This window comes from Chiloscyllium plagiosum, unplaced genomic scaffold (genome assembly GCF_037043375.1).
Source record: "Chiloscyllium plagiosum isolate Xiang-an unplaced genomic scaffold, Cpla_swu_hap1 HiC_scaffold_3, whole genome shotgun sequence".
Taxonomy (NCBI): domain Eukaryota; kingdom Metazoa; phylum Chordata; class Chondrichthyes; order Orectolobiformes; family Hemiscylliidae; genus Chiloscyllium; species Chiloscyllium plagiosum.
Genome location: NW_028270141.1, coordinates 12,048,234 through 12,072,165, shown reverse-complemented (window position 1 = coordinate 12,072,165; position 23,932 = coordinate 12,048,234). Strand labels below are relative to the sequence as shown.

The 23,932-nt window shown below is 42.2% G+C and overlaps 1 protein-coding gene across 2 annotated transcripts in view; it reads left to right on the top strand.

Annotated features, from left to right (window-relative positions):
- Nucleotides 1–244: 244 nt before the first annotated feature.
- LOC122540902 (adhesion G protein-coupled receptor F3-like) overlaps nt 245–23,932 on the top strand; it is an 86,095-nt gene continuing 62,407 nt past the window's right edge. The window contains exons 1-5 of one of the 2 annotated variants that reach the window (XM_087977520.1): nt 263–366; nt 2,679–2,806; nt 13,778–13,894; nt 16,183–16,216; nt 17,402–17,563. In XM_087977520.1, coding sequence (XP_087833646.1) covers nt 2,798–2,806; nt 13,778–13,894; nt 16,183–16,216; nt 17,402–17,563 — 322 coding nt within the window. In that variant the 5' untranslated portion in view covers nt 263–366; nt 2,679–2,797. Of the gene's footprint in view, nt 367–2,678; nt 2,807–13,777; nt 13,895–16,182; nt 16,217–17,401; nt 17,564–23,932 lie in introns of both variants that reach the window. The other variant, XM_043677193.2, reaches the window with a different exon arrangement.

Here is a 23,932-nt window from a genome sequence, read left to right as displayed (position 1 = left end):
AGCCCACATTACTCAGAGCCTGAAGATTCCAAATATCTTTTTGCCTTTTTGAATTTACAGGATAAATTTGCTTGTGGGAATGGTGGTTAGTAATGATGAACTAAAGGCATTTCCTGTGCAATAGACCGCTGAGTTTAGTTTCAATATGCAAATATTGCAATTCTTCCGTATATTGAGTCGATTTATAAGGGAATATGAGGATGAAGAGCTATATAAAGCTATATAGTCAGTCCATCAAATGTAACTGCTGTAGAGAAGTTGATCAAAACTGCATCCATTGAGTAAATCCAGTGAGAATCACAATTTCTTTACCTGTTTTAACTAAGCACCGAACCATCAGAAATATCTGAAGCTTTCGTGACAAATGTGAGTATAAACCATTAGCCTCTTTAAGAATATGATTATACAATTCCATCAGGGTAATATTTGTCAGAAATTAATGCAAAACAGCAAGATGGTTATCTTATTTACAGTTTGTACAGTTTCAGAAAAAAGTTTAATTGTTTCGCTATTGTACATTTATAAATCCTTAGGTATGTTCTTCAGAAGTTTCAGATTGAGTTTCTCTGAGTTCCCTTAAGTAGCTGTCTGTCATTGAGCATACTGTGCCGTGCATTGACACCTTTAAATGGCGGTAACTTCTGTTTTTAAATGGATCTTCTCAGCCAGCATCTGAGTTATTGGAGTTTTTGAGGTTGCTTGGAATGTCCTTGGCATGTAGAATTAATGAGAATCCCAAGGCAGTTTACACATATATTAATGGCAGGAGGGTAGCTCAGGAAAGGGTGGATCCATTTAAGGACAAAGGAGAGTGTGCGTGGAGTCAGTGAGGTCCTGAATAAGAGCTTTGGTGCAGTCTGCATAAATTTTAGCAAAGCATTTGATCAAGTCCTATATGACAAACTGGTCAAATAAATTAAATTGCATGGACTCCAAGGGAAAGCGGCAAATTGGATCCAAATTGGCTCAACATCAGAAAACAAAGGATGGCGATTGTAATGATTGTAACGCTGTTCTTACTGGGGAAATTCAGGCTCAGTGACGTGTTCCTTTGCAGTTCCTGGTTTATATGCATGGTTTAGAGTTAAAGTGAGGAGGCTTATAGGCCAGGAGCAGATAGGTCAGACTAGTTTAGCTTGCGATTATGTTCAGCATTGACTGGTTGGACCGAAGGGTGTGTTTCCATTCTATATGACTCCATGACTTTATAATATTATGAAAAGCATTGCAAATTATATGAAAATTTGCATACAGTTGTTAGTGAGGGAGAATGTGGGAAGGTAAGAAATGTCTGGTGTGGTAGGAAGAGAATGGTAAACATAATACAATCCAGGGAAGTGTGAGGACATTTGTTTAAGAATGACAAACAAGGAAATAAATGGCAGAATTCTGAGAAGTACACGGGGAAGCTGAAGTGCTTTTCCATAGATCACTAAAAGTAGAGGGGTAACTGGACCAATGGTCAAAAAGGCACATGCAATATATTCCTTTTCTGAAAAGAGATATACTTTGTTAAAACCTTTCCTCTTGCATTAGTCAAGACAATTTGCAAAACCAAAATAAATGGAATACAATCTTTATAATGGTGTGAAATGACAACGGCAATTGTTGAAAAGTGAGCTCTGATTATTAGAGATATTGCCATGGTTAATGTATGAATTAATGCCAACTGACAGCTAACTACCAGCTTTGTTTAAGTTTTAAATTAGGCTGATTAACCAGTTTGGGTCAAGGAACTGCTCTGCGAATTGAACCAGAGAATGGCTGTCATCCAATTTGTTGAGTTTTTTAAAAATGTATTCATTTGTGGGATGTGGGCTTTACTGGCTGGGCCAGCATTCATTACCTGTCCCTAGCTGCCCGTGAGAAGGTGGTGGTGAGCTGCCTTCTTGAACTGGTGCAGTCCACCTGCTGTGGGTTGACTTACATTGCCATAAGGGAGGGAATTCCAGGATTTTGATTCAACAACAGTGAATGAATTGTTGTAAATTATATTTCCAAGTAGGCTGGTGAGTGGCTTGGAGGGGAACTTGAAGGTGGTGATGTTCCCATATAGCTGCTGCCCTTGTCCTTCTAGAATGAAATGGTCATGGGTTTTGGAAAGTGCTTCTATGGATCTTTGGTGAATTTCTGCATTGCATCTTCAAGATAATATACACTACTGCTACTGAGTATCGGTGGTTGAAGGAGTGGATGCTTGCGGATTTAGTGCCTATCAAGTGGGCTGCTTTGTCCTGGATGGTGTCAGGCTTCTTGAGTATTGTTAGAGCTGCACTCATCCAGGCACGTGGAGAGTATTCCATCACACTCCTGCCTTGTGCTTTGTAGATGGTAGGCTTTGGGGAATCAGGAGGTGTGTTACCACTGCAGTATTTCTCACCTCTGACCTGCTCTTGTACCCACTGTGTCCATGTGGTGAGTCCAATTGAGTTTTTGGTCAATGATAAGCTCCAGGATGTTGACAGTGGGCAAATTCAGTGATGGTAACACCATTGAATGTTGAGGGTCATTGGTTAGATTGTGTCTTATTGATGATGGTCGTAGCCTGGCATTTGTGTGGCACAAATGTTACTTGCCACTTGAATATGGATACTGCGTCAGAGACTGAGGAGTCACGACCAGTGCTGAACATTGTTCAATCATCAGCGAACTTTCCCATTTCTGACCTTATGATGCAGGGCAGATCATTGGTGAAGCAGCTGAAGATGGTTGGGCCAAGGACACTGCTTTGAGGAATTCCTGCAGAGATGCCCTGGAGCTGAGATGACTGACCTCCAACAATGGCAACCATTTTCCCATGTATCAGGTATAACCAACGGAGAGTTTGTCTTGGATTCCTATAGATTTCAGGTTTGCCAGGGCTTCTAGATATCACACTCAGACAAATGCAGCCTTAATATAAAGGACTGAAACTTTCATGTCAGCTCTGGAATTCAGCTTATTTGTCCATGTTTGAACCAAGGTTGTAATGAGGTCAGGAGCTGAGTGGCCCTGGTGGAACTCAAACTGGGCATCACTGAGCAGGTTATTGCTGAGCAGGTGCAGCTTGATACCACTGTTGATGACACCTTCCATCACTTTACTAATGATTAAGTATAGGCCAATGGAGCAATTATTGGCCAGGTTGGATTTGTCCTGCTTTTTATGTACAGGACACACTTGGCCAATTTTCCACATTGTTGAGTAGATGCCAGTGTTATCGCTGTACTGGAACAGCTTGGTTAGGAGAGTGACTACTTCTTGAGCACAAGCCTTCAGTACTATTGTCGAGATGTCGTCGGGGCCCTTAGCCTTCACAGTATCCAGTGTCTCCAACATTTCTTGACATTACATGGAGTGAATTGAATTGGCTGAAGACTGGTATCTGTGATGATGGGGACCACCAGAGGAGGTCATACACTCCATGGATGGATGGATGGATCATACACTCAGTACTTCCAGTTGACAATTGACATGAAACTTTAGCCTTTTCTTTTGCACTGATCTGCTGGTGTCTTCCATAATTAATGAAAGGGATATTTGTGGAGCCACTTTGTGGAGTTAAAACAGTTATATGCAGTGTCCATGTATACATGCACTAAACAGGATCTGTATATTAACATATGAAGCTTGCATTACACACAGGTGCACTGCCCTGACTGACAATCCTAAATTGGTTGTCGCCACCCTTTTTTGCACCGGATTATTAAGCAAATGTATCCAATCATGATCAGATCTAACGTTGGACATGAAGGAACATGCTGTTTGATATGATCCAGTAGCGTTTGGAATATATAGCATATAGGTAGGAAGAAAGGTGGGGATTCGAGGCAGAAATTCAGGGAGCTAGGGTGGAAGCTTAGAGCTAGAGCAGACAGAGTTGTTACCTCTGGTTTGTTGTCAGTGCTAAGTGCTAGTGACGCAAGGAACAGGGAGAGAGCAGAGCTGAACATGTGGCCACAAGAATGGCGCAGGAGGGCGGATTTTGGATTCTTGGATAATTAGAGTTCTTTCTGGGGAAGGTGGGACCTCTACAAACAGGATTTTCTATAGACCTCCGAATTGTACCAGGCATGTACAGCAAAGATGGAGCAAGTGTAATAGGGTAATTGTTATGGGGGACTTTAACTTCCCTAATACATACTGGGAATATTATAGTTCAAGTAGTTTAGATGGATCAGTTTTTGTTCAATGTTTGCAGGAGGGTTTTCTAGCACAGTATGTAGACAGGCCAACAAGGAGCGAGGCCATATTGGATTTGGTACTGGCTAATGAATCCAGCCAGGTATTAGGTTTGGAGGTTAGTGCGCACTTTGGCCATAGTGACCACAATTCAGTTATGTTTACAATAACAATGGGCAGGGATAGGTCTATACTGCAGGGAAAGAAGTATAACGGGGGAAAGGGAATTATGATGTGATTAGGCAAGATTTAGGATGCATAGGATGGGGAAGGAAGCTGCAGGGGATGGACACATTTGAAATGTGGAGCTTATTTAAGGAACAGCCACTGTGGGCCCTTGATTAGTATATACCTATCAGGCAGGGAGGTAGTTGTCGAGAGAGGGAGCCATGGTTTACTAAAGAAGTTGAAGCTCTTGTCAAGAGAAAGAAGAAGGCTTATGTGAGGATGAGGTATGAAGGCTCAGTTAGGGGGTTTGAGAGTTACAAGTTAGCCAGGAAAGATTTAAAGAGAGGGCTAAGAATAGCCAGGAGAGGACATGAGAACTTGTCGGTAGATAGGATCAAGAAAAACCCTAAGGCCATCTATAGGTATATCAGGAATAAAAGAATGACTAGAGTAAGATTAGAGCCAATCAAAGATAGTAGTGTAAAGTTGTGTGTGGAATCTGAGGGCATAGGGGAAGCGGTTAATGAATACTTTTAATCAAAGTATTCATTGGGCTTTGATCTTTATGTCATCATTGTTGACAGAAATAGTGCCAGAAGACTGGAAGATTGCAAATGTTCCCTTGTTTAAGAATGGGAGTCAGGACAACCCTGGTAATTACAGGCTAATGAGCCTTATTTTGGTTGTAGGCAAAGTGTTGGAAAAGGTTATAAGAGATAGGATTTATAATAATCTGGAAAGGAATAATTTAATTAGGGATAGTCAACACGGTTTTGTGAAGGGTATGTCGTGCCTCACTAACCTTATTGAGTACTTTGAGAAGGTGACAAAACAGGTGGATGAAGGTAAAGCAGTTGATGTGGTGTATATGGACTTCAGTAAAGCATTTGATAAGTTTCCACACAATAGGCTATTGCACAAAATATGGAGTTTTGGGATTGAAGGTGATTTAATGGTTTGGATCATTAATTGGCTAGCTGGAAGAAGACAGGGGGTAGTGGTTGATGGGAAATTTTCATCCTGGAGCTTAGTTACCAGTGGTGTGCTGCAAGGATCTGTTTTGGTGCCACTGCTGTTTGTCATTTTTATAATTGATCTGAATGTGGGTGTAGAAGGATGGGTTAGTAAATTTGTCGATAGTGCCAAAGGATGTTGTGGGTTACAGGGGGACATAGATAAGATGCAGAGTTGGGCTGAGAAGTGGCAAATTGAATTTAATGAAGAAAAATGTGAGATAGTTCACTTTGGAAGTAGTAACAGGAATGCAGAGTATTGGGCTAATTATATAATTCTTGGTAGTGCCGATGAATAGAGAGATCTTGGTGTCCAGGTGCATAAATCCCTGGAAGTTGCCATGCAGGTTGATAAGGTTGTTAAGAAGACATATGGTGTGTTCGCATTTATTGATAGAGGGATTGAGTTTCGGAGCCACAAGGTCATGCTTCAGCTGTACAAGACACTGGTAGGCCGCACCTGGAGTATTGCGTACAGTTCTGGTCACCGCATTATAGGAAGGATGTGGAAGCTTTGGAAAGGGTTTAGAGGAGATTTATTAGGATGTTGCCTGGTATGGAAGGAAGATCTTACGAGGAAAGGCTGAGGGAACTGAGGCTGTTTTCATTGGAGAGAGGTGACTTAATCGAGATGTATAAGATAATCAGTGAGTTAGTTAGGGTGGTCAATGAGAGCCTTTTCCTCGGATGGTGAAACCTACTACGAGGGGTCATAGCTTTAAATTGATGGGTGATAGATTTAGGACAGATATTGGGGCAGTTTCTTCACTCAGAGAATAGTAGGGGCGTGGAACGGCCTGCCTGCAAATGTAATAGGCTCACCAATGTTAAGGGCATTTAAATGGGCATTGCACATATGTTTCTTTGGCTTGACAGAAGCATCCTGTTAGCAGTAAACACCATAGCAGGAACATGAATCAGCTAGCCTTACCCGTTACTCAAACTCTTGAGCGACTTTATCCTTCCAGGATAATCTGAGGCAGATTACTCTGGGCAATTTTCAGGATCAAATATGATAGTTTTAGGTTTGTACAGGAGTGTGTGATACACAAGGAGAAAACGTCTGATAGTCATTACCCTGCAGGATGGCTTTGATGTGCTGTATTTCAGCATCAAGCTTGCACAGTGAAGAAACCATTCATGCCCTCTGTCCAAGGTTGCTGAAAAAATTTTTTTAACATAGAACAGTACAGCACAGGCATGGGTCCTTCAGCCCGTGATGTTGTGGCAAACATGATGCCAAAGAACACTAATCTTTTCTGCCTGCCTTTGGTCCATATCCCTCCTTGCACATTCATGTGCTTATCCAAAACAGCCCTATTGTATCTGCCTCCACTATTACCCCTTGCAGTGTGTTCCAGACTCCTATCATTCTGTGTAAAAATACTTGCCCCTCACATCTCCTTCAAACTTTCCCCCTCTCATGTTAAATGCATACCCCCTAGTTTTAAACATTTCAACTTTGCAAGAAAATTTCTGACCATCAAGCCTGTCTATACATCTTATAAGTTTATGCTCTTCAATCAAGTCTCCCCTCAGCCTTTGCCACGCCAGAGAAAGCAACCTGAGTTTTTCAAGTTTCTCCTTCTAGCTGCTACCCTCTAATCCAGGCAGTATCTGGGTAAATCTCTTCTGCATCCTCTCCAAAACCATCCTTCCTGTAATATGTGACCAGAATTGAATGCAATACTCTAAGTGTAGCCTAACCAAAGTTTTATAAAGCTGCAACATGACATCCTGACTCTTGCACTCAATTCCCAATCAATACAGGCAAATATGCCATATGCCTTCTTTATGTGTGGACATGTTCAGAGAGCTATGGACTTGAACCTCATCAATGTTGTTCAGGGTCCTGCCACTAACTGTATGTTTTTCCTTAACATTTGATCTCCCAAAATGCAACACCTCACACTTACCTAGATCAAACTTCATATGCCATTTCTCCACCCACATCTGCAATTGATCTATAACCTGCTGTATCCTTTGACAACCTTCTACACTACCCACAAATCCACCAATCTTTGTATCATCTGCAAAATTACTAACCTGCCCATCTACATTTTCATTCAAGTCATTTATACATATCGCAAACAGCAGCGGTCCTAGTAAGATCCCTGCGGAACACCACTAGTCACGGATCTCCAGACTGAAAAACAACCTTCCACACCCATCTTCTACCTTCGATGGGCAAGCCAATTCTGAATCCATGCAGCCAAGTGACTGTGGATTGTGCAGGGATCTGTAGGGGAATACCACAACAGATATTAAATTGTGAAGTTAGGTTTGCAGACAGAAAGTTAATGTGCAAACGTTCTTTCAACTTATGAAAACAGCCTTTCTCTGTTTAAATTCTCAGGGCAATGTCTTTACCAATCAGTTAATTTACCTGGTTTATACAAAGCTTGGTACTTAACTGTCACTCATCATTACCTGTTACATTTTCTCTGTTGCAATTCCTCTACCAATCAAGTTTCACTTGCCAACCATTTTGTATTTCCTCTCATTCACTATAAATGTCGTTTTCCATTTACTTTGGTATTTTCCTGGTGTGTATAAGATGGACAATTTCCATAAAATAGTCCTTTTTCAGCAATACTCAAAATCAGTACTATCAAATGTCGATTTATGATGTCTTATATCAATTATGGCTTAACCTGTACAAGCAGGGAAGTTATCCTAGAATTTTATAAAGCACTGGATAGTCTGTAGCTGGAGGTCAGCATATTATTCTGGTTACCACTTAACAAGAAGCATGTGATTGCATTGGAGAGTGATAACATAGGTTTTGAATGTCGCGTCTTCAGATTGAGGACAGCCTATTCTATGACATTATCATTGTGCTAAATGCAATAGGCCAGGAATAGGTGCACAGATAGGCCAACTACTAGACAGGGAGATAGTGAGGACTGCAGATGCTGGAAGCCAGAGTGGAGATATCTGGAAGTCAGATAAAACGTGGAGCTGGAAAGGCACAGCAGGTGAGGCAGCATCGGAGGAGCAGGAAAGTCAACGTTTTGGGTCAGAGCCCTTCATCAGGGGACTGGGGACAGGGAAGGGAACTGAGAAATAAATAGAGGGTGGTGGTGGAGCTGAGGGAAATGTAGGTGGGATGGTGATAGGTGGATTCAGGTGAGGAGTTACTGACTGGGTCTGCAGCAGGTGGTGAGGGAGAGGCAAAAACGTAATTGACCTCAGCTTCAATCTGTAACAGTTATATTTCCCCATAATAGTATCAGGAAGAGTGACCTCTGGCACAGTCGTTGAAGAGATGTAATCCTGTCTTCATATTGAGGGTACCTTCCATTGTGTGGCATGGTATGACAGTATCGCTGTACTAATTGGGATAGATTTCAAACAGATCTGGCCATTCAAGCCTGCGCATCCTTGCCATGCAGTAAATCAAGAGCAGCAGCCAGAGTGTACTTTAGATTAGTAACTTCATGGCTCAGTGAATTTGCCACTCTAACATTATCAAACCAAGCAATCAACTCTGGCTCAATGAAGAATACAGAAGGGCATGCCATGAGCAGCCACATGCACATCAAAAAATGCAGTGTCAACTGGAGACGCTGAAGAGGACCATCAGTCTGCCAAACAGCGCAAGCAGCAAGTGAAACAGATAAGGAATTCCACAACAACAGATCAGATTTAAGCTCTGCAGCCCTGCCACATCTAGTCATGAATGGTGGGGGATAATTAAACAATCCACTGGAGGAAGAGTCTTGACAACTATATCTTGGCCTCCTCCAGAGATTCACAGCATCATAAATGCCAGTCTTCAATCAATTCAATTCACTCTGAGTGATATCAAGAAACAGCTGGATAATGGAAGGACTATGGGCCCAGATGGCATTCTAATAATAGTCCTGAAGACTTGTGCTCCAGAGCTTGCTGCACCCCTAACCAAGCTGTTCTAGTACAGCTAAAACACAGATATCTATCCAACAATGTGGGAAATTGCCCAGGTATGTCCCAACCACCAAAAAACAGGAAAAATCCAACCTGGCCAATTGCCATCCCACCATCCCTTGCTTGATCATAAGTAAAAAGTGATGGAAAATATCATCTACAGTGCTATCAGCATTTGCTGAGCAACAACCTTTGGTGGTACAGTAGTAGTGTCCCTACCTTTGGGTCAAGAGGCCTGGGCTCAATTCCCACCTGCTCCAGTGGTATGAAATAACATCTCTGAATGGGTTGGTTTGAAAATATCCTGAAGAAGGGCTCATGCCCGAAACGTCGATTCTCCTGTTCCCTGGATGCTGCCTGACCTGCTGTGCTTTTCCAGCAACACATTTCCAGCTCTGATCTCCAGCATCTGCAGACCTCACTTTCTCCTTGAAAATATCATAACCTGTTCACTGATGCTGAATGTAGGTTCTGTCAGGGCCAGCCAGTTTCTGACCTCACTATAGACTTAGTCTAAGCATGGACAAAAGAGCTAAACCCCAGAGGTGAGGATAGAATGAATGCCCTTGCCAGCATGGCCACATTTGACTATGTGTTTTATCAAGGAACCATAGCAAAACTAGGATCGATGGTAATTAGGAGGAAAATTTTCTGGTGACTGCAGTAATACTTTGACCAAAGGAAGATGGTTGTGGCTGTTGGAGATCTATCATTTCAGCTCCAGGATATCTCTGTAGGAGTTCCTCAGGGTGGTGTTTTAGGCCCAACCATCTTTAGTTGCTTCATCTTTAGCTCCTTCCATCATAAGATCAAAAATGGGGATGATTAAACAATGTTCAATGCCTCACAACTCACAATTCACAACTCCTCACATGATAACACGTCTAGCATGCATGCCCTATGCAACAAGACCTGGACAAAATCCAGGTTTGGGCTGAGAAGTGACAAGTAATATTTTTGCCACAAAAATTCCAGGCAATACAAAAAGATTTGTAGGGAAATGGGCCAGCAGGAGGCAGGTGGGGCTAGTTTAGTTTGGGATTATGTTCGGCATGGAGGTTGGACAGAAGGGTCAGTGCGATATGACACTATGACTATGAATGTATCTCCATGTTCTATGGCATTACCATCACTGAATCCTGCACTAACATCCTAGAGGTCATTATTAACTAAAGTTAAAGTGGATAAATATTCCGGCTACAATAGAAGATCAGAGGCTAGAATACTTGCATCGAGTAATTATTGTCCATCATCTACAAAGCACAAGTCAGGAGGTGATAGAATACTTATTTGCCTGGATGGGTGCAGCTCCAACACTCAAAAACCTTGACAATATCTAGGAAAGCAGGCCATTTGTTGGAACTCCATTTAACATTTTCAACATCACTCCCTTCACTAATGATGCACAGTAACAGCAGTGCGTACTATCTACTTTGTGCACTGCAGAAATTTACCAAATTTCCTTTGACAGCACTTTGCAACCAAAACCATCTGGAAAGACAAGGGCAAAAGGTACATGGGTACACCCCTCCCTGCACGTGCCCCTCCAAGCCATTCACCATCCTGTCCAGGAAATATATCACTGTTCCTTCGTTGCTATTGGATCAAAATTCTGGAACTCTCTCCCTAGAAGCATTATGGTTGCATCTACATCAGTTGGACTTCAGTAGTTCAGGGAAGGCAACTCACCACCACCATCTCAAAGCCAATTTGGGATGGATAATTCATGCTGACCAACTAGCGATAATACCCACCTCTCCTGAATGAATAAAGGAGGTAATTGTCCTCACACTAACATTTTGCTTTGTTTTCCTGTGTACTATACGTTGAATATTCAAAAACATTCAAATTCTCCCATATCTTTTCCTGTTGCGAACTGGAATTATTATGCAAAATAGTAATTATATTTTGGGGATTATTGTCGATCGGAAGCAAGACTTTATCAGTTACATTAGCATGAAAGCTCTAAAAGCAGTACAGAAGTTGTATAGTGTGTGATGAATAGCTCACTTACTGTCTCGGTTTAAGTGAGAATTAAGTCTAGTGGAAAACCTGTCAGTCATATAGATGGGTGAAGCTGCAAGAGCAATTAAGACCATTGATGTGATCTGGAGGAGCTGATGTTGGACTGGGATGTACAAAGTTAAAAATCACACAACACCAGGTTATTGTCCAACAGATTTATTTGGAAGTACTAGCTTTCGGAGCGCTACTCCTTCATCAGGTGATGAACCACCTGATGAAGGAGCAGTGCTTTGAAAGATAATGCTTCCAAATAAATATGTTGGACTATAACCTGGAGAGCATTGGCAATATTCAGTATGGAGAAGATGGCAGCAATGCTGCATTATAGTGTGGATGGCCCCTGTATGATTCCCTTCAGCATGGGCACAGGTAGCATCTCCTGCCCCATATTCTAAGAAGAAAATGTTTTTTATTTATTCACAGAATTAGGGCATCTCTGGCTAGGCCAGCATTTATTGCCGATCCCTAATTGCCCACAGGGCAGTTAAGTTTCAACTACATTATTGTATCTAGAATAACATGTAGATGGGGAGTTGATGGCCAAGTGGTATTATCACAAGACTGTTAATCCAGAGACATAGATAACATTCTCGGGATCCAGTTTCAAACCCTGCCATGGCAGATGATGGGATTTGAATTCAATAAATATCAAATGGTGACCATGAATCCATTGCTGATTGTTGGGAAAACCCCATCTGGTTCAATAATATCCTTCAGGGAAGGAAACTGCCATCCTTATCTGGTCTGGCCTACATGTGACTCTGGACCCCACAACAATGCGGTCGACTCTTAACTGCCCTCTGGGCAATTAGGGATGGGCAAGAAATGCTGGCCTAGCCAGCGACACACTTGTCCCATGAGTGAATAAAAACAATGTAGATCAAACAAGGTCAGGATGGCCATTTCCTTTCCTAAAGGGCATTAGTGAACCAGATGGGTTTTTCTGACAATGAACAATGGATTAATGGTCATCAGTAGACTCTTAATTCTAGATTTGTAGTGAATTTAAATTCCACTATCTGCCAACATGGGATTGAAACCAGACCAGAATATTACCTGGGTCCCTGGATTAACAGTCCAGTGATAATACCACTTGGCCATTGCCTCCCACTATACCATAGTGTAGATGTATGGTAGAAATGCCATCACCTCCAAGTCAAACAATATTGGGCATAGTTTGTCATCGTCGGGCAATATTCTTGAACCCTCACCCAACACCATCTGGGAGCAGCGCCTGCAGAAGGATTTCAGTTGTTCCATTTCAGGATAACTAAGAAGTTAATGTTGCCAGCATTGAAAAAAAGTACAATCAAAATATAAATAAAAGAAATACAAAGGAAATTAATAAGGACAGGAATCAGATGCTTCACCTGCTTATCATTATTGACTTGCCCACCCATCTATTAGTAAGGGCAATCTAGATTGCCACATCTTTGTCAACTTCTACAAAGACGTGTGTAGTTCATGAGGACAAACAAGGCTTCTACCTTTGCCTCTTTCAGTTTTAACAGAGGAATGACCTGCAATGTGTCGTGTACATGTTAATGTAACCAGTGCCTAAACAATCAGCATTGTCAGAGATTTTATCACTTTCTGCTGAGTAACAACAGGAGCACATATTACAGCCATTGACAGCACCTCACTCTCATCTCTAATTCTCACCTCCTGCACACAGCACGTCCACAGGATGTTCACATCATCCATGAAGGGGTACATTGCCTGTTTTCGGTATGGTTAATGACGCAGGCATGTTCCAGTGCTATCCTCAAGGCTGGCAACCAGAATGATGCACATGGCAATCCTTCCTTATGCTTATTTCATACAGGAGCAAGTCAGCAGCAATGCCATAGAAGGCAGATTTCATTAATCACTCCTGCACTTGCTCACAAATCCCATTTCCTGTCTCTCTGTCGGTTGCCATTCATGTGGTTTTTGTACTGTTTTTGTTTTCTGCCCTAAACAAATGTGGAAAAATTTGAAAAGCTTGACTCGACTTACTGTTATATGATAGCATCATGTTAAAGGGCAGATGGCATTCTTTCCAGTCTCCTTTGATATGCCCTGGAATATTTATTGTTATCCTTTCAGAGCTGATCCAGTCAGAAGCTTATTGTACCTAATAAATAAGAACTGAATCCAGGAGATCTGCTTATGTCAACCCTTCCTCATACGTGCAGCACACTGCTAAACTTCGCAGCACACTGGTCCTGCCTGAACATTACATTTGTCACCAGTAAGATTACTCCTGCTCCAATTGCTTCATTTCAGGTGCTGTGTACCTCCTAGGTATAATCCCACCAACTGACACACTCTCTAGTCCACTTCTGTCCAACTGCCCATTGCTTCCTTCACTCAGATGATGTGGGGTACTTACTAGTGAAAAATAAGATAATAGTCGTCTTGTCACCCAATCTTTACAGCGCCATTCCCCAACACACAGCTAAATCCAATTTATTAATTCAGCTTTAGATTATTGTTTTTAACGTTTCTCTTTATTTCAGGCAAACAACAAAACCATGGCAAGGATGTTCATTGTGATAGCGGCTTACTGCCTTTTGATGCCCCTTTCCCAGTCAAATTTTGAGGAAAACCAGTATTGCCCAGCACAAGGGTCAAGTGTAAGACATCAGTCTTTTTAATATATGTCTTCCGAGTGTTAATATGGTTCTGAATCCCGTGATGTTATGGTCTGTACATTATTACCATAAGTCAAACATGGTGTGATGAGAACTGCGATAACAGGAGAGAAATGGGCTAGAGATCTGGGACCAATCCTCTGCCTTCATTCACTCAAGGTTACCAGGATTGAGGAGATGAATCGAGCCCATATTCTGATGAACGTGAACTGTTTATGTATAAAAATGCATAGATACTTAATTTAATCACATCTCTCCACACCATTAAAGACAGCTTTTCTTTTTTAACATGAAGCTCCCTTTCCCCAAAGACTCATCAATATCAGTGGAAGAAAAATAGTAAAATAATTATCCGAGTTTTCTGATGGCCAGACAGGCTTTTCTACAGCATAGACTGGAGTTGTGCATTGAGACCCTGTGGAATCCCTGATGTAACAGGCTCCAAGGGAATTCTCCAGGAAATTGCAGATTCTGATGGCTGATTGCTCTGCACATTGAACCTTCTGGAAAAATCCTTTCAAATTGGAGACACTGGAGGGTTCCACTACAGTTAAGTAAATAGTTATTTAGGAAAATTAAATTCATGGTCTAACTTCGAGACACCTATTAAAGTGACCCCTCCCCACTCCCAACTTACCACAGAGACTCCTAACAATAGCTTCCCCAAACTTCCTACACCTCCCCCTTACCCTGACCCTTACCCAGAACATCTCATTCCAAAGGACCCATTGCTTCATACAATCTGAAAATTGACCCTCTGCATAGATGAATGCTTCGTGTTTAGTCCATGGCACACCTCCTTAGCTCCTCACCCCAATTTCTGACAAACCCCTCTTACCACAGGGCCGGGTGTGAAAACCTCACACCACCCATTCCCTGTCCCCCACAGGACCGGATATCTACCCTGTTCCCCAACATTTCACTCCCTTCAAAAGCCAGCAATTCCAAATGTTACTGGCACTGGAGGGTTTGAGTTATATGGAGCGGCTGGATAGGCTGAGGCTTTTTTCATTGGAGTCTAGGAGATTGAGAGGTGACCTTATAGAGATTTATAAAATCATGAGGGATATAGATAAGGTGAACAGCAAATGTCTTTTCCCCAGGGGAAGGGAGTTCAGAACTAGTGGGCATATTTTTAAGATGACAGGAGAAATATTTAAAAGGGACGGGTAACTTTTTCACACAGTTCATGTGTGGAATGAACTGCCAGAGGAAGTGGTGGATGCAGGTACAGTTACAGCATTTAAAAGATATTTGGATAGGTACAAGAATAGGAAAGGGATATGGTCCAAAAGCAGGCAAAAGGGACTGGTTTAGTTTGGGAAACTTGTTTGGCATGGATGAGTTGGACCAAAGGATCTGTTTCCATGTTGTATGACTCTAAGAGTCTACAGCTCCCTCCCCTGCCACTGGATCCAACACCCTAACTTCCTCAACTGCAGGACCAACACCATCTTCCTCCCCTGGACCTAACAACCCCTTTTCCCCACTAAGGACATGCCATACCCTCTTCCTCTCTATCTACCCCTGCTCTTAGACTTGACAAACCATGCCCCCCTATAGCCAGTATCATAACATCCCCTCTTACTCCCATTCCAGCCTAGCTTAACTTCTCCATCACTTACCTGGACCCCCTCCTAGCTTGCACCCTTACACCATAACAGCTAGCATCCTACTAACTTGACACCCTACATGCCTGGCACCCTAACACCATACCCACCTAGCAACCTAACCATGTGGCCCTCTTACCCACATGGCAGGCTACTAGTTGGCATCCTGAGTCCATACTTACCTTACATCCTTACTCTTTCACAGAACATTTAAGTCATAGAATATAGCAACTGCTGACAAAAAAAGGGGGTGTAATGTGTCTGCTCTGACCCGCCCACACAATGTTAGATTTAGGGTGCGCTCCTTATTACTGAAGGAGCGAAGATCAGAATTTGCCAGAATTGTGGAGCTCTGTCTTCTCGGAAAAAGTGGGAGCACAGTGCCAATCGGCTGCTGTTCGTTGGAAAATCCATCCGATATTATTTTAATTTATCAGCACAAGTAATTCAGCACAAGTTCCTTTATATCAGTGCCCTCCTTTATCCTTTGCTTTCCTTAAAAACATTTGGTAAATAACTACTTCCTCCAGGTGCCACTGAGTTTCAAGAAACATAAAGATCGGATATCAATTGCTTCAGATGCTTTGTTTTACAGGGTGGAGCCACAGCGCAGATATAATAGAATAACCAATTCTAAGTGAAGATTTGTTTATCTTGCAGCCCTCCATTTATTCGCCCATGAGTGCAACAAATGGTAAGAAATAAAATACAGTACCAATGTAATGATGCCTAGTGACCAAGGACATTTTTTTAGTTGATTTCCATTGCCAGCTAATAATCTGCAAGTAGTATAGTATTGGATGATGCAAAAGGATTTGGTTCAATAATTGTAGTAAAAATTATAAACAAGTATATTTTTCTTCCTGTTTGCATATTTTATGTTTCATTTAAATAAATGATAAAATAAATACATCAAGACATTTTAAAATTAGCAATTGCAATAAGAATGAATTTGAATTTCCAGACAGTTGTGACATGGTCAAAGATGACGAATGGTAATGCCTCACAAACAGCAATGAGGTAAAAGACAAGTTGGATCGATGTTGCCTTATAAAGAGTCTACTACAGAAATTGCTATTGGATCTCTTACTTGTACTACAGATGGACCCTTAATTGACGATCACATCCAACGAGTGAAGCTTGATAGTGTCTACATCAAATTGTAACTGACTTCAAAAGAAAAGAAAATCAGTTGGGGAATGAAATGTGCTAGGAGAAAGTGAGGACTGCAGATGCTGGAGATCAAAGCTGAAAATGTGTTGCTGGAAAAGCGCAGCAAGTCAGGCAGCATCCAAGGAGCAGGAGAATCAACGTTTTGGGCATGAGCCCTTCTTCAGGAATGAGGAGTGTGTGCCAAGCAGGCTAAGATAAAAGGTAGGGAGCAGGGACTTGGGAGAGGGGCATTGCAAATGCGATAGGTGGAAGGAGGTTAAGGTGAGGGTGATAGGCCGGAGTGGGGGTGGGGGTGGAGAGGTCAGGAAGAAGATTGCAGGTTAGGAAGGTGGTGCTGAATTCGAGGGTTGGGACTGAGACAAGGTGGGGGGAGGGGAAATGAGGAAATTGGACCCCTCTACCCCCACCCCCACCCCCACTCCAGCCTATCACCCTCACCTTAACCTCCTTCCACCTATTGCATTTCCAATGCCCCTCCCCCAAGTCCCTCCTCCCTACCTTTTATCTTGGCCTACTTGGCACACTCTCCTCATTCCTGAAGAAGGGCTCGTGCTCGAAACGTCGATTCTCCTGCTCCTTAAATGAAATGTACTGCCAATTCATAATGGGCAGTTTTGTGTTACTTCAAAAGAGGAACTTTGTATCCATTTTCTGTGCATAATGTTCACACTGAGTATCTCATTCCTTGTTTCCTTTCATATTTTAGATAATCAACATGTAGAGGGAACTTTTTATGCAGATTTGAATTTGGAAAAGACTCTCTTTAAGACTGTTACTGCATTTTTGGAAAGAATAGTTCTCCCTACTTTTGTTGTTGTCCCCGGAACAAACACTACGATCACTATAAGTAATCTTAACGTTGTAAAGGGTAAGTTATATTGATTGCTGCTAATACCTTAATGTTGTTAACTGTGTACTTTTGGAGACGAACTTAACTTCAATTAGGCAGACAGTTAAAACTATCCTGATTATTCACCCACTTTGGAGATTACAACCCGTGGTTGTAATTTATAATAATAGCTGCTCATTTGAACATGTGGCAAGGACAACTGGTGAGATCATTTTTCATAACTGCATGTTGCCTAAATGAGATTAGTGGGCGGCATGGTTGCACAGTGGTTAGCACTGCTGCCTCACAGCGCCAGAGACCCAGGTTCAATTCCCACCTCAGATGACTGTCTGTGTGGAGTTAGTACATTCTCCCCGTGTCTGCATGGGTTGCCTCTGGGTGCTCCAGTTTCCTCCCACAGTCCAAAAAAGTGTGCAGGTTAGGTGAATTGGCCATACTAAATTGCCTGTAGTGTTAGGTGAAGGGGTAAATGTAGGGGAATGGGTCTGGATGGGTTGCGCTTCGGTGGGTTGGCGTGCACTTGTTGGGCCGAAGGGCCTGTTTCCACACTGTATGTAATCTTATCTAATCTAATACAGTTGTGACTCCTAATTAAAAACTGATTGTTTACCAGTGTGATGAAAGGTGTAATTTATATATACTTTTTTAAAAATTTGAACTTAAAACTAGTGGCATATGGGAGTTAGTTTTGTGGATAATATTAAAAATGTTAGAGTCCTTACTTGATTAGTGGCCTAATACCATATACATCTGAGACCAGATGATTGCAAACCTCTGAGGTGTTAGTAGAAATGCCAGCCCCCTACCCAACCTCCATAACCCCATACATGCCATGGCTAATCCACCTAGCCTACACATCCCTGGATACTACAGGGCAATTTGGCATGGCCAATCCATCTCACCTGCACATCTTTGGACTGTGGAAGGAAACCAGAACACGTAGAGGAAAATCACACAGCTGGGCCTCACAGAATATGAGTTCCTTGATTGGGGACTATTAATATGGCTGACAGATAACAAAGGGAATGTCAGTGATACTGTCTCTCTGACAATTGACTCTGAAGAGGCACTAAAGTCAAGAACTGTTCATGTAGAAATAAAGGGTGACTTGGTGATAGAATATTGGCTTCTGTGAAGTTATTTCACCTTACTTATCACTGATCATTTCCTTGTATACTTGCAGTTAAGCAAGTACATGTGGCAGCTGTGGAATATGTATCTGATGTCTGAAGTTCAGGACATTCTTTTGTTTACTTTCTAATCAACTTTCAGAGACTTTGTTACAGGAGCAGGAGAGACTGAGCCAGGGAACTTTTAGTCCAATAGCTTGAACATTACCACTGCATCATTACAGTTCCCCAGGGCATGCTTTTAAACATCTTTGTCTTGTCAGCCAAGAACATATAATAAGACAACGAGTCAATTAATACATAATGAAATGCTAATTTTTAATCTCCTAATTAACCTAGTTACTGGCCTAATGGCTGATTAATTGTTTCAGAGAGACTTGTGGCTTACTCACCACTGACATTATTCTGGTTGTTGAACACCATTAGAAGGTTACTGCTCAGGTTAATTGATCATTACCACCTCAAATCAGTAGAGTCCTCAAAAACATGAAGTTGAACAAACCTGAAAATTTTCAAAATATGCAAAGAATATAGATTAGACTTCTTCCCTCCCTGGTGACCTGTGAGCACTGATTTATGGACTGCCAGTCTTTGTGAGGGTCGCATTGCTTTTCAGCGTACAAGGCCTCAAATGTTCAGTTACAGAATGTCAGCCTTTGTGCCCTGAATTTTTGTTTTAAGCATTGAAGGAAAGACAAGCTGTTGGCCATATTCAAGTGTTCTGAACAGTCAAGAGAGTGAATCTGTCGCTGTGTGACACTGGGACAGATTAACATCATGTGCAAATATAACAACACAGTCAGTCAAAGCGTTGATCTGAGTCTAGTGCAGGGGGTTGGCTGTGGTGCAGATAGGCTGGAGTTCTGGGTTCTTGATGTCAGTGGGTTGGCCCATGATCAATCCTGGAGCTTCAGAGCACCGTTCGATTGACTACACATAGGTAGGTGGGGAGGGTGGATAGTTGTGTGGGGTAACAGTTCCAGGGATTGGTTGTGGTACAAGTTCAGTCCTGAAGGTTTGGGCAATTGGTCAAGAACTTTATCAGTGGGCAGTTCATTAGTTATTGGCAGAGTCGGGGATAGCAGGTAGAGGTAAAGAGGCCATGCACTGCTGAAGTGTCCTGACAGGGAACTTCTAGGCGGGGTGGGGGGGGGGTATTCTGTGTGTAGCTCCTCCTCCCACTGGCATTGCTCTGTTGCCCTGAGAGGAAGATGTGCCTGGAGTGAGGCTAAGGTCCCAAGTACCAATCTCACTTTGCCATTGATACTAAGAATCTATGGCTATAGCAATGCAAACGCTGTCTCAATGGGAGACAGGTAGACACATGCATGTCGAAACCAGTGCATTGGTGGAGTTCTCCACCCTTCAAAACAGTTTCTTGACTGTATCTGATGTACCTGCCTGCTATTGGTTTGCTTATCTGTGGATTTTAACAAAGTAATTGAAGGGTGGTTAATAGGATCATCTTCTGTCTAGGCTGTCCAGCTCTTTGGCAGTTCTCTGAGTGTCAGTACACACTTAGTGTGGTGTTGGTGTGCCCGCGGTGGGGGTGTAGGAAGTGCAGAAGGCAGGAATGGTTAGTGGTTTGGGATTGTGAGGTGAATGAGAGCCATTGAGTTGACATGATGCATCCAATACAAAGTCCACGAGCTTTGGTGAGGAGCATCTCCAGGGCAGAGTTCGAGTGTGAGGTAGCCCTTTGATGTGAGGCTGCAGAGAGAGAAGATAATAGCAGTTGTCCTTGCAGAGCTAAAGCATTGAGCTTATTCCAGCACTGACGAGTATCTCAGAGCACAGCACTGACCCAGGCTGCTATCTGGGTCTAGGCTGGCTTGGTCTAGTGGTGTGGAGACCCGTCAATGATCTGCAGGACTGCCTTCTCTTCACCATCTTATCCTCCAGTCCATGAACGCCAGACAATCTGGCAATGGCAAGTACTTCCACCTCTCCTACTGTGCAATTCCATAAGTGATCTCTTGCAGAATTAATGAGATGGAAAGCAGTTCAATGAGATAGGCAAACTGAGAGCCATTAATGACACGCGACAAGACACTTTAGATGTAAATAGAACATGTCACTTCTAATTTAGACATTACTAAGAGAACACCTTATTCTATATAAACACACTGCTGAAAATGATAGTTTCAATGTTTTTAAAAATTAATTATTGCATAAGTTGCTTCTAACTGTACAGTATATTCAATCACTGGTGTGCTCTATTAATACAATAGGAATGACAAGACCTTTCACATGTTATTGCACAAATGTTTGCTTGCTCTAGCTCAGGTCATTTTAGTAACAATTTCAGAACATTCTGTCCTGAGAAAGGTTCACTGGATCCGAAACGTTAATTCTACTTTCTCTCCACAGATGCTGCCAGACCTGCTGAGTATTTTTCCAGCAATTTCTGTTTTTGTTTCTGATTTCCAGCATCTGCAATTCTTTGGGGGTTTTTTTGTTCAGTTTATTTCAGGTTGTACCGAATGAAGGTAAATTCCAATTCCTTCATAATTAAATCAAATTCGTGAGAAAGCAGGAGTATGTGTTGGGGGAGTTAGCATAGAGATTTGCAGTAAGGGAGTGAGTTTAAACTGAACTGGACAACATTTATCATGAGGTGGCGATGTGGCAGATTGGGTAAATATCTTGTTTTTCGGCCTTTTATGAACTTGGCATCAGATTCAGCTCATGGCAAAAAAGAAAACACTCTCAGCTCTTGCAGCTGTAAATGTTTCACATAAAATATAAGGGAACTGTTTCTTTCTTGGAAACTGCATCAAAGCCTCCTGCAATTCAGTGAGACTAAATTGTCATGTTTATGTTACCTCTGTTTTTGCAAGGTTTGTAGCTCAGGTTGAGGTTTAGGGTGTAGGTTTGCTCGCTGAGCTGTAGGTTTGATATCCAGACGTTTCATTACCTGGCTAGGTAACATCATCAGTGGCGACCTCCAAGTGAAGAAAGCAGGAGACAACAGCTTCACTTCACTTGGAGGTCACCACTGATGAGGTTACCTAGCCAGGTAATGAAACGTCTGGATATCAAATCTACAGCTCAGCGAGCAAAGCTACACCCTAAACCTCTATGTGTATATTTAATTCGCAACTAAATATATTTGGTTAAATTCCTATCTGTCCATTTTTAACTATGAACAAATGAGAAAGTGTCATATTTATTTCAAAAAACAGACAGAATAAAACACCATGGCAACACAGTATAGGAGGTAACTTTGACCTGATGTCTGATCTGGGAGTCAACAAATGCAGACATTAGATCTCAAATGTTAATAAAGGTTCCAATCCCAGTTCAAGCATCTTTCACCATGATGGAAACCAGAAATTAAATCCCAAACATACATAAATTTAAAAGGGGCCAAGTTAGTCATGGATATCTTGTACTTTTTCCTATCCACTAATTCACTAGCAGGTTCCCCGCATAATTTGGAAAATCGGACAGCAAGCGATATCTGGCAGAGAGAATTATTTCATTGTAGAAAATTATATATATTTTTAAAATTCATTCATGGCATAAGGGTGTCACTGGCTAGGCCAGCATTTATTGCTTACCCCAGGGGGCTTTCAAGAGTCAATCATGTTGTTTGTTACCCACAGAAGCTGGACGAGTGTCCCTGGTTTGTAATACTTGCAGGGGGGGGGGGGGGGGGGGGGGGGGGGGTGTACCTTGAAAGTAAGCCCCTGGGTGAGAGACGATAAACAGGTTCCCCATCTTTAATCACCCACCTTTTTGGTTGATTTCAACATGATTAACTCAAGAGTGGTTCCCTTCTTTTGTGAAAATGTTTCCCCTAGACTCAAATGAACCTATATTCGAATTTAACCAGGTTTTCTTGAGTTAACAAAGAGTTTATTAATTAGTATACATGAAAAGAATTAGTAGCACATACACATACACAGATTAGAAATAAGAGGTGTTTCAAAAAGATTAAACATTAAAACAAAACAAGTAATCTGAATAGTGTATGAATTATTATTAAGATTAGATTAGATTACTTACAGTGTGGAAACAGGCCCTTCGGCCCAACAAGTCCACACCGCCCCGCCGAAGCGCAACCCCACCCATACCCCTACATTTACCCCTTACCTAACACTACGTGCAATTTAGCATGGCCAATTCACCTGACCTGCACATCTTTGGACTGTGGGAGGAAACCGGAGCAAACCCACGCAGACACGGGGAGAACGTGCAAACTCCACACAGTCAGTCGCCTGAGGCGGGAATTGAACCCAGGTCTCTGGCGCTGTGAGGCAGCAGTGCTAACCACTGTGCCACCTTGCCGGCCAGGAGCAGATAGTTGAATGTTATGGTCATTGCAATGGAATTTTTTGGTAGAATTGACAATGGTGGTTGAATAATTGATTCAGGATGAGACAGGGTCATTTTGTTGTCCCATTTCTCTTAAGTCTGGCAAAGCAAGCTGACTTCTAGCACTCAGAGTGAGAGGTGGTCTTTACCTGCAGCATAGATGACTAGGGGATAGGTCTTTGTCAGTGGCCTACACAGCACATTAATGCTTGAACCCAAGCTAGTATAGACAAAAACATTCAATCCCACTAACATACCCCAGTAGAATTAAAGCTGGCTTTAAAACCTCTGTCGTCATGTATTCTTCAGAAAGGAAAGCACAAAATATGTCTGCTATTTGGGATGTAATTCACGCAGGAGTAGGTAGGAGCTTGCTGTTGAGGAAGGGTTGTCAGCCCCTTATCTTTGTAATCTCAAGAGTTCACACTCCAATGTCTTTAAAGTTCCTTTACACCTTTACGTATTTCATCCCATCAGTCCCAGACAGTATCTCTGACAGCCATTGAATTTACCAAATATCCCAGGGTATCAATGCTTCAGGTAGGATAGAGCTGGAGGTAAAAGGGGTGAAGGAGTTGCATTACTGGTCAGAGGGGATATCACAGCTGTGCTAAAGGAGGGTACTATGGAGGACTCAAGTAGTGAGCAGATATGGGCAGAGCTCAGAAATAGAAAGGGTGTGCTAACAGTGTTGGGGCCTCCCAACAGGGAGCTTGAGATAAAATGTAAACAGATTATGGAAAGATGTAGGAGGAATAGGATGGTTGTGATAGGAGATTTTAATTTCCCCAGCATTAACTGGGATTCACTAAGTGTTAGAAGACTGGACGAAACAGAATTTATAAGGAGCATCCGGGAAGGTTTTCTAGAGCAGTATGTAAATAGTCCAACTCAGGAAGGAGCATACTGGACCTGGTGTTGGGGAATAAGCCCGGCC